This window comes from Odontesthes bonariensis, chromosome 6 (genome assembly GCF_027942865.1).
Source record: "Odontesthes bonariensis isolate fOdoBon6 chromosome 6, fOdoBon6.hap1, whole genome shotgun sequence".
In the NCBI taxonomy this organism is placed as follows: domain Eukaryota; kingdom Metazoa; phylum Chordata; class Actinopteri; order Atheriniformes; family Atherinopsidae; genus Odontesthes; species Odontesthes bonariensis.
The window spans coordinates 17,666,444-17,678,516 of NC_134511.1; the positions used below are offsets into that span (position 1 = coordinate 17,666,444).

The 12,073-nt window shown below is 41.3% G+C and overlaps 1 protein-coding gene across 1 annotated transcript in view; it reads left to right on the top strand.

The window, feature by feature from the left end:
* fbxl17 (F-box and leucine-rich repeat protein 17) overlaps nucleotides 1–12,073 on the top strand; it is a 226,387-nt gene that overhangs the window by 199,877 nt on the left and 14,437 nt on the right. Inside the window, exon 10 of the mRNA XM_075467711.1 lies at nucleotides 4,373–4,515. Coding sequence (XP_075323826.1) covers nucleotides 4,373–4,515 — 143 coding nt within the window. The remainder of the gene's footprint in view (nucleotides 1–4,372; nucleotides 4,516–12,073) is intronic.

The window sequence follows — 12,073 nt, forward strand, 5'->3', positions numbered from 1 at the left end:
TTTTGGTTCTGAGTACACAGCAGCACAGGGCAGAGGGCAAAACTTTGACAAAAATTCTTAAACACAAGCAAAACCCAAGTGAATGCCCTCAATGTTAAACATGACAGTTGTTCTCTCTGGAATACATCAGCAATAATTGGTGCTTCCCTGTTGTCCGTACTGCCATATATATGCGCACACACTACCCTTGAACACACATTAAACCACAGTAAATCTTTATCAGATACTGTCACATCTTTTAGAGGTGTTCTGTCTTCATCGGTAACTAAAATATGGTATATAGGATTACCAAAGACAGTCATGGGGATGGCTTCATAGCAATATGATAGCAGTAATGGCGCACCATCATTTAAGAGAATGTAATAAGTGAATATCTAATAAGGCTCTAAAAGATGCTTAGCCATTGAACCGCTGACGTCAGATTCAGCGATAGGAGAGTAAGCTGATTAAGGAAGGTTTCTTCTCAAGTTGCGGTCATCACAGGATTGACCAATTCCTGACCCCGCTGTCAGGAGTGCCGTTACCTTAGCCAAGAACCTCCCTATATTGGATGAATCTGCCATTCATGGGATTAGATAACAGTTTGTGCCTGATATGAAAAAGTAATAGGTTATAGCATCTCCAATCAGGAGATTAGGTAAGAGTTAATGGAATACCAAAGATTTATGGTTTTACTTTGTTGTTCACCTTTGGTTGACATTTGTCTCTGCGGTTCTTTATTTAAAGGTGTGAGATGAGCCCTTGAGGAAACGGGGATACCATTTCAGAAGTTATAGAATTATCCACGACACTCTATATTGACTTGTTGACTGATTTGTTCTTTGGTGATTGATTGACACAAAGATACGTTTTCCTTTAATCCCAGGAGATCTTTGAATAAACAGAAGTGATTGGTTTTAAATGTGACCTCCACCTGTTTCTGGTATTTTGATGAAACTTTATCCCCCAATGGCAGACTTGGTAAAAGACAGGTTAAATATACCATGCTCTAAATGAATAATACCCAGGATTTGAGGTCAATCTGTTTCTCAGCTTCTTTTCACGCTAAAGGGGGAATGCATAAGCACACACACACACACACACATAAGGACGCATCCTAAAGCCATTTTCAGGCAGGGCAGCCGAGTGTGTCCTCATTACCGTCTGTGACTCTGTAGTCACCACTCAGTCACAGCTCCTGCTGCCAGAATGGGAATTTACCCATTTACCCTCTTTTTTTTTCCTCCACCTCTTCCACCTCTTTTTCACCTCAACTTCTCTTGCATATCGCCTCATCTGTTTCTCAGACAGCAAATCAGTACAAGTCAGAAAAGACAATTTCCTGCTCCTCTGGTTTCTTTTGCACCAACAGTCTAAAGCTTTTGGAAATCCTACATTTTCAGATCTTTCATAACATTTCAACCAATGTAATTGACAGTTCGCCGGAACTACCCAGAAAAAAATACTGAGATTTTGAAAAGAAATTGTGTTTAAGATGCTTTTCATGTTACTGAAAAGTGCCCAAGAGTCAGCTGTAGTGTCTAGCGGGTATTTATGCTCGGTGTGATCTCCAGATGGTGGCTGGTCGATTGACCTGTACACTGTTTGGAGGAGCTATAGCTATAGCAGAATAACTGATGCTGTGGTTGACAGTTTGCCAAAAAGTCGAGAAATATATTATTTATCGTACACACACGCTCCATTAAGGTTGTATATTATACTGTGATTAGGAATGTGGGAAGGACTCTTCTTTGTCGCGCCTCTCTTTCTGCTTACAAAAAAGTCTCAAAAGTAAAATGCTGTATTACACTTATCCCTTACATCCTCAACCAAGCATTTCTATGCAAAGAATGCCCCAAAACTTTGATTAGTCATATATATCGTATGATATGTACATCCTATTATAACATTAGAAAAGGTCTGAATTGCATAAACTCAAATAAATAACATTTCTGTGTGTACAGTTTGTGTGCTTTTCTTACAAAATCAAGGCACCAAGCTCCAGTCTCTTAAAAGGTGAAAAAAAAAAAAAACAACCATTCAATTGTAGTTGAAAGGTTTCACTTGAGCCCTCGCCTTTTGCAAAGGATGCTAACAACATCCACTCACCACCAGGAGCAGCTGAATTCTACAGTTTCTTGATTGAGAATCAAAAGAAGAGGCAGAGATTGCAGAGCACACACGGGGATATTAGATTGTGATAACAACCAGGAAGAAAAATTGTTGATCAAGCATGAAACAAGCCAGAATAGCCTAACACTCTGAATCTCAAGTTCGCCAACTTTCGAGCTCAACAAAGTAGCATAGAGTGTTATTTGTTGCTCTAATCCTTCTTGCAGCTAGCTCAAACTGCCATATATTTCCCTGAAACCCTAAAGTCTGGAGCCTCTACAATTGAATTTGTAACCCAGCAGCTTATGCAAGTAGTGTGTGTTTGGGTGAGAGCAACACAGTCACCAGGAAATGCAGAAAAACAGTGTATTCGGTGTCCTGTTTTTCTCATTCACAATACTAGACACCTGTCGGCCCACTTTGTCGATTTGAAAAAGGAAAGTTGAAGGGGGAGAAGCAGGAATGTAGTGTTTGCAAAACAGAACTGCAAAAGAGCTCTGTTTGATTTGTTGAACTGTGCAGCTCTCCTCTTTATTTGATCTTCTTTTCTGTCAGAAACCTCAGTTTTTCTACAAGGGGGTTTGAACAGTGGGGATCCTTTTCTTTGCTTCAGATGAAAGGTTTGAGCACTGATAAGCAAATTCTGGAACATGTGATTGAACATGATAAGGGGAAAAGGATGCTCTTGACGTATTTCGAGCCTTTCACGCGCTCAAGTACACAGACAAATAAGTCTCCCAGGCTTTGGCAGCCTGCCTTATATTTCTCCTATAGTCAAAAACAACATGGCTTCCTCAGGTTCTTTTCACCCATCTGGCCGACCGATGCCTCTTCCCCACGGTGCCATTTTACATGAAACATACTGTATCTTCAAAGCTGTGTTACTGCCTGGTTGGCCATAATGTGCCATTATGTACGGCATGATTTAGCACTAGAGGAACCACATGTGGAGCACTTCAAGTGGCCAGAGCTACATATTACATATGTTACGTACTGTGTGTAGGTTTGTAATCTGTGTGTGTCTAAGAATACTCCACGTTACACAGCAGGAAATAAGTTTAAATACATAGAGAAAAGAGCACATTAACATCCATTTCCTCTCTCCTGTGGAAACAAGGTCCTGCACCACACACTCATCTACTGTATATACCTGCGCATTAAGTCTCGGATTGCAAGTCCTTCCCAGTGTGCAGTAAACAGAAGTGATGTGCTGAGTGCGTGTTATTTTAATGCTGTAATCTGTGGAGAGCTAATCATAGCGGTGAGAAACTGAAGAGAACGTTTTTCTCTCCTTATTGAAGCAGAGATGTCTCAAGTTGTTTATTTTAAAAGAAAAAAAAGTAGAATGGATTTCTACGAATGCGAAACAACACCAGGGCTAAGTTGCCATTTGAAGGTGCTGTCAAAGGCTCTCTCAGTCTTAACCCTCCTCCTTTCATCTTTCTCTCATCCCTCATTCCTCCTCCTACCTTCCCATTCTCATTAGTGATGGTTGTGAGAGTGGAGAACAAAGCCTTGGCCTGCCAATCGATCACCTAGCAGTGCTATCAATCGACTGGTCGACAGGTCTCCACCATCTATGCAAGGATTGATGGGTCAAAGATTGATTGATGAGGAAGAGCGTAGTGTGTCTGCCTGTGTTTGTATGCTAATGTGAATTCTTTGAGCTGGATTACACAATATTTAATTTCACATTTCCAGTTTCTTTTGATAGTAAACATCATAACAGCATATGTTAGATATGCCCCAGTGTGTGTGTTTGTCTGAGGGAAGTTATGTATGCACACATGCTGTGGGGTTTAACAAGGCCCCCAGACACTGACAGATATTTGTTTTTGGTGGATACTCTTTACCCTGGCAATTTGTTCCTACCCTGGCAGCAGTAAACACACACGTACACACACACAAGCAAAATTAAATCATACACTGGCATGGAGACACACTTTACTCTGGCACGGTGTCGGTGCCTTTCAGTGCTGTGACTCATGCCAACGATCTGATGGATGAATCCTGCAGCTGTCTGAGCAGGCATGGGTATATGTGAGATTTTTCAATATGCATGTGGGCGTGTGTGTATTTTCAAGGTGCTGTATAAACATTGGAATCATGTGTCACAGCTGACCAGATGAGTTGCCCCAGTTTCATCTCAAATTTGCGTACGTCCCTGTGGGGGGAACAATGCTGCCACATTTGCATGAGCAAGGTTGTCAGACTAACACCTTTTCCGATTTCTCTCTCCCCCTCCCTCTCTCTCCCCCCTGTCTCCATCTCCTGTCCACAGCTTTGATAGCCATAGGCCAGTACAGCAGTACCATAGAGACGGTGGATGCTGGCTGGTGTAAAGACATCACAGACCAAGGAGCCACACAGATTGCTCAGAGCAGCAAGTCCCTCCGCTACCTGGGCCTCATGAGATGTGACAAGGTAACAAGGCTCGGCCCATAAAGTCTGCCGGTGTCAGGTTTCCTGTCAGTTTGTGCCCGTCTGCGTGGTTATGTGTGGTACTTACTCAAAATAAGCCTAAGAATATATCTCCAAATGCACCAGATGACTGGAACATTAAAAACTTGGATGGGCATTGCGATGGCCATTTGCACCTTAGACCAACTCTGCCATCCATTTATAAACGGTCTAATGCAGCTGCAGCCTTATTTTCTTGAATAAAGTTGCAACCCTTATTTACTGCTTTGAATATACTTAATATATATGGATGCATGCCTGTGTATACTGTATGTCTGATCGTGCAGCTGTCATCACTGCACACTGAATATAAATGTATTTTTGTTAAGAGCATAAACACTGTATATGTATTGTTAATAATACATTTTAGAAATGGGGTTCTCTGAAAGGAATCCTATGCAAATTTTTCTCAAATCTATTATTACATTAAAGGCTTGATAAATGATGTATATACCAAGATACTTTATTGATAGTGGCCTCAGGATTATTGCTAAGTACATTTCTATATACCTTTTTATCTGAGAGTATGTATCTACTACCCAGCCATAAATCACTGACATAACCACAGATATGCTCTTGTATTTTCACACGTGAAATCTTAAAGTAGTCAGATCAACTGTGTCTGGAGGATACTGCCGTCTGTGCCCAGCATGTTTCAGTGGTACATGATTGAGTCAACTGGCTGTGTGATAACGGGAAGGTAAAGTGACATCATGAACCCCTCTCAGACTGACTTTGGGATGCCTTTAGGTGTGAGTGACAGTCTTTTCAAAGTCACCCTTACACTCTCATCTGGCCTCTTACCTGTCCAATCGCTAGCCTCATGGAAGCACGTGTAGCTGTGCTGCCATGGTAACAACTCCACCCACCCTCTCCAGTTGGTTCACCAAAGCTTCTGCCACACACAGATACATCCACTGAGATTGGGATCATGCAGTCTGACATGAGTGGGATGAGGGCAGAGGAGAAGGGAAGGAGAGCAGCTGGCTTGACCTAAACACTTTAGTCTGCACTAATTTTGTTCAGCCTGCTGTAGCCCAGTGCACAGCACAGGCCTTTGTCACAGGGCTGATAGGCTTCCTCACAGTTTGTTAAACAGTGTGTTTTAATGAGCTCTTTGTGTTTTTAGGTCAAAGGCAACGTTTTCATTTGGTTTTGGGTTGAACAAATTTAAAATCCTTTGTTGCGCCTCTAAAAAATAATGATTGGAGATGTTTTTTGGGGATTTAAAAAATAAAGGAGATTTTGACTTCTAGTCGAGGCTATTCCGCAGGTTGGAAACTCATCATTTTTATTCCTTCATTATAAAGTCAGTGATATCTGTGTGTCGAGGCCTCAAAGTTGACCCTATAGATTTCTCTGATAAAAATTAATACTCTCAGATCGTTAAGTGCGACAAGAACATCAGTGTATCATATTTATCTATTTAGACTGTAATAAAATTAAAATATATGAGGATTTGACAGTGACCCCCATTTGTTAGGTCTCAAGAGATGAGGCAGTGTACTCGGCTCACATTACTGCAGACATGAATGCGTATCTATCATATTTATCTATAAGTAGTAAAGAGTAACTGCATTACACAGCAGGTGATCACTTAGATTCATTTTCATTTAGTTCACCACTACCTCACTGACTCAGTGACCCAGCAATCGATAGCTACAGCCAAGCTGTTAAAAAACGGAGTGACCCACAACCCATTTCTCTTTTTTAAGATGGAATGGCAATAGTTGAATAATGGAAGGAGTTAATCATTTATTTCCTCCTGCTCTTAGATATTTGCTGATGACTCAACCACACACAGTAGTCACTTTACATTACATTACATTACACTCATTTTGCAGACGCTTTTATCCAAAGCGACTTACAATAAGTGTGTTCAACATCCGTAGGCAAAAGAACTTCAGGTCACAAGAAATCATAAGTGCATTTCCTTACAAAACCAAGCAGCTAAGAGCATAGGACAAATGGGAAAAAAGACAATTTAGGAAACAAATAAGTGCGTCGGAAGCTGGGACGAAACAGGTGATGTCCTAAGAGGGCGGATCTGGGTAGTGTTTCCTGAAGAGATGACTTGAAGAGTCACTAGTACAGCCGCGGCTATTCAGAGACAACACGGGAAGCCGGACAGCCTCTCCCATTCTCTGGCGAAATTGCTACATCTTCAATGTTAAATTGACGATAAGACAGTTATTCACAAAACACAAGATATGCCCAATACTGCATTTACTTTCATAACTACAACACGTTGTCCTGTAGCTTAATGAAGTGATTTGTTCTGAAATCGCCGCCGTTCACTGAGGAAATCATGTTATGAAGCCGCCACTAACAGCCGGGCTTCCGAGCCAAGGGCTGCCCGGCTTCAGGAGGGGGCGGGAGAGTCAAGTTTTTTTCTACAATTCTAGGTCATCATTGGCTAAATCGACAAAAACTCATCACTTCCGAGGCTGCTCGGCGTTTCTGGGGGTAGATTAGACGTGGGCGTGTCAATATGAGGGGCTGTGTCGTGATGATTGGAGTCAGTGTTTGTCCATCATGGACAAACACTGTCCATCATGGACAAACACTGACTATTTTTAAGCGGGGAGAAGCACGCTGGAACTTCAGTCCCAAAGCGGATACGAAAGAGACTGGTTGTCTGTGAAAGTGGTGTCGGAGTTTCACTCATTTCCCATCGTTTCCATTTCCATCCTCACACACATACACTTTTGTAAATATTACACTGTAAATAAGAAACACATCCTTGTTGTTTAGAAGTTTTGTCAATCATATTCCTGTTGTGCATTTGTTTGTTGTGTTAGCTAGTAGTTTTGTCACAATGGCGTAATATGGGCTTCCCCTGTTTTAAAAGTCAGCAGCCGCCACTGCACTAGTACTAGAGTCCGAGAGACGAGTTTGACAGATTTCAAATTTCGGTACAATGCCAGCTCTTAATAACAGAGCCAGTTAACAGTTTTCCTTTTTTCGCCCCTTTGTGTGTTTTCTCACTTTCACACCCTAAAAAATGTTTTGACTTCTGCAAAAAAAAAAAAAGGGCCTGGCGCACCAGGCTGGTGGGGGTCTACGTGAGGTAAAGAGCTGCCCGCAGCAACAAACTTTCTCTGTGGTTTTTGTTGCTCTTGATTACGTTAGGTGAGAAAAGGGAGTTGCAGCAGATAAGGTGACATTTCCGGGAGTACAGAGAGAGGAATGGGAGTAATACAAAGTTCGCTCAGAGGGAAACAAATAAAACGAAATGTTGTTATTACTGATGTCACAGAGAAAACGAGCGCTGTAAAGCCAGTTGTTGAAGTGAAAAAGGTAAGAGGCAGTCGGAGCAGAGTCTCAAGATTCTTCCGTCACCTCATGTACGTCGGTGCCTGTGTTTTGTGACCTTACATTTTATTGGAATTTGTTTTGAATTCAGGTGCTTAGTAGCAGACTCTCAAAACCACCTGCTGTCTGATCTGTGCTCAGATGAGACAGCTTCTCGAGCCCTTGGTCACACTGCTGCTGCTGTGGCTTTACATCTCGACTTAAGGCAGTCGGGAGATGTCTACATTCTAAGAGGCTTGAATAATACATTACTCTAAAAAGGTTCTGAAATGGTGTGACCTTTTTCACCAATTCAGAGTTCTGACTGCTGTCAGTAAAATGGTTGTTGGTCATACCATTCCTGAGTTAAGTGTAGCATGCCGTGTACATCAAACAAGTGGTATCAATATTTTCAAGTACCTGCAAATTTGTCTTAATACAGACGGAGCTCTAACTTTGGTCAGGATTTTTTTCTGCCTCACATTTGACATTTTAGCCCCTGGCAATGTTGTTGCATGCTCTATTTGTGTACCACAGCAGTAAAGTCTGAAGGCATGTCCAATTCAATCTCAGGGCAAACTAATCTAATATCTGCACTTAATGCAGTTCTGGCAAAACACAGAGGCTGGAGGATCGTTCTCAATCCCACAAGGTTCAAACTTAATGAAAGTCTTGTGCAAATTACTTAAATTTAAATTTCTCCCAGCCACATGTCTCATCTCTATGTTGACATATCAGTTTAATTTTTTCCTCCACATGATTCATTTAATTCCTCGTTATTTAATATAAGATGTAAGACGCAGCCTTTAGAAATGTCCATATTTCAGTGTCTCAAAACACGATGCATCTTTCACACGGGTCCTAAAAGTTGATGAGGAGAACCCAATGAAAGAAATGCGACAAAAGCATTGTACTTGCTCCACCACATTATGCAGATGAGATGAGATTTTACCCTGGGATGCAATGATTTCCTCTCTCCAAATACAGCACATGTGGTCGGTAGGGCAGCATTTGCTCTTGGACAGCAGTGACTCTCTCTTTGTAGCCCTCCCAAGCATGCCATTATTGTTCTTTGTTCTCCTGACTGTGGCCTCATGAACATTAGCTAATATCAGAAAGGCCTTCACTCGCTTAGCTGATACACTGGCTTTCTCTGCAACCTTCCAGAATATTACACATCTTGTTCTTGGAATGACCTTTGTTGGTCGGCCACTCCTGGAAAGGGGATCCTCTGTTTTGAGTTTCCTGTATTTGTAATTTAGATTGTTGGAGTCCGAAGTCAGAACATAACAACATATTTTTAACATTTTCTAACCTTTTTTGAAGTCCTCAAAAAAGTGTTGAAGCTGCAGAATACTTGCATTATAAATATAAATACAGCTGATCTTAGATGTTGATATACCTTTGCCACTAACAGATGTGTAATATTGGACCATGCATATCTATATATTTTTTTATTTATCTATTTAATGGAGATCAGGGAGGCTCAATTTAATGCTGGTAAAAAATGATTTTTTTTGTTGCAGAAAAAAAAAAGGACAATAGGTGAAAGCCCAGTATACAAGGTCAGCAGTTCATTAAAGTACAAGGTCAGCAGCACTTCTTCAATTAAGCTCATGCGTCATCTGTGCTCATAAATTTTTTGAGGACTGTAATCATGATTGCATTTAATAATAAAACACGAGTCCAGCCCATGAGAGGATTCCAAGAAAAAAAAAGAACACGTTATCGAAGAATGTATTTTCAATTAATTTGGATGGTATTTTCATACCTTTGTGCTTGATGTATGCTAGTTTGTCCAACACTCTGGCACTTGAACAAGCCAGCCAAATGCTATTTGCTTGAGCAGTAGGATTTATGCACTTGAGGAACAATCTCAATATTTACACATTAACTAACTCAGGGGGTCATTGCCAGTAGCTCCATCCTGAAATAATTTAGCCCTCCATACCTACCATCAATGTTTGCGGTGCAAAAATAAATTGTTATATACGCCTACACAGGACGTCCTGCTAATGTGGTTAGTTATTCCCTGTAAGAGATGTGTTGACAGGGTTGTGGACATATTGCAAATATCCAGAAGTTAATATTACCCTTATAGGGACTTTGCTTAGTTTTAGTTAGGAATGTGTATATTGCAGGAATTTATTAGAAATAACAGGGGAAAAAAGTCTTTGGGGCGTACTAACTAACATTAAAAGTGACAAACTGACCTCCTCCTTATGACCTCACCATCGTTGTTGTCACTGGCCGTCTTACAGATAGTCATGGAACTTTTTACAGTCCACATTTGGCTTTTTAAAATAAATATGGTTTCACTCTGTTTCTCCCTATATCTCCCTCTGTCCCTTTTTTTTTCTTTCCCCCATATCCCGCCGCAAAGCTGCTACTCAGTCTGATGGAGTTTGGTTTCAGAGTGTCAGCCTGGTACAAATACAGTCTTGTGATAACCTTGACACATTGTGCGAACAAAGCAGTCAGCTCTGTGCCTCGGCAGTGCAGCCTGACCTGTGTAAATTTGTTTGGAATTGTCAAAACGCTGGGAATTTTAATGTAACTGCCTCCCTGAATGTCACAGGACTCAGAAAATGTAGAATTCATTTAGGGAACTGTTAACGGGATCCAGCTGGCTCTGCTCATGTGGAGCTGTTTTGAAGGATCGATTTCCTTCGTCACAGTTTATACAAAAATGTGCCTCCATGCTGTACACAGTTTAAAGTCCCACACTCTGAATGATGTGTGCACTGCTATTTGAGGTGATATGAAGATCCTTTATTACATTTTTTTTGTTACTTTTGAGTTCGTACAAATAGACACGGCACAAGCACAGATGTAAGTGAAATCTGTGACTGTTGAAATATTTTCCAATTTCGCATCTCCTTTCAGTAGCTAAACTATATCGAGTCTCAATAAAAAGGAATGTATCCATTCAAGTCTGACTTTTTTCCTTTCATACATGTCTGTCTGAAGGATTTTCTTTGTCTCTGTGTGTTTATGCTCGCTCAAATTCAATGCGTCTGTGTGAGAGTGTGTGTTCTCTGTGAGGAATTTATGTTATTTGCTGTTAACACAGCTCATAATGGAGTATTGAAATCAAAACCCTCAGGCCTGGGCAAATGGCGTGCTCCGTCTGCCTCAAATGATTACATCCCTCTGCCCTCGGGGGCAAAACGACCCCATTCTGATGAGGGGAAAGAATGTGATTGATCCAGACTCGCCCACAAATAATCAAATCAATTCATTTAGTCCTCTTTAAGCTATGACTGTGCCAGTCTTTTGAAGTATTCAAAGTTGAGGAAAAAGTGCCTTTATTTCATCTGAAAAATGGATCCGTTTGTTTTAGCTTACATTATGTCGGTGCACGTGTCTCAGAAAAGCCTGCCTTGCCAGCTAGTCTGCTGTTAAATGTTGGGTCTTCTCTGTGGGAGGAATACATCTTTCTGCACTTCCACGAGCACTGCGGAACATCGCACATTAATCCAGACTGTGCCTTTGAATCGAGGAATTTAGGTCCCTGGCATCAGAGCCAGGTTTTCAACAGAAATTATAGCAATGTAGTTACAACATTCTGCTTGTTGCACTGGGACATAGAGACACGGGCATACTTTAACATACCCAACTCTTCAAATGAAAATACAGTAACACTGGCTAACCATAACAACTTTCCAAGAAAGGGGGTCTGGCATCCAGCGGTACGCTTCCCTGATTTGTGGAGAGACCTACTCCTCTGCCTCGCACTTTACCGTGACTTATTGCTCTCCTTATCTATACAGAGTTTTCATATGTCTCCTGTACTGTAATTGTTAAGTTTCTGTTTTCTGTAAAGAGCCCTCCTGGCTTCTCTGTGAACATTTAGAGTCTTCATTCTCTGCTGATGTATCACTTGGGGGATTTCGTTCTTCTTCAGCCTCAGTGGAATGTTTTCTTTAAACGTTTTCACAGCTTGTCCAAATGCACTACTTTTCCCCCCATCATCTTCTTTGTTGCCGTTTCCTTTTTCCTCTGTCTATTTCCCCTCATCATTTTCACTCCCTGCAACTATTTTCCCTTTCCTTCTTTCACCAATCCTTCCCTCTCTGTCTCCCCCAACTACTTTTCCACTACTTCATTAGAGTGAAAACAAATGGGCTATCCAGGTTGTGACAAAGAGAGAAGCAAACGCGCACAGGCCACATGAAGCTAGACTCGGAAAATAATGACATTGACTACTTCTGGCTTCTTCGGGGAC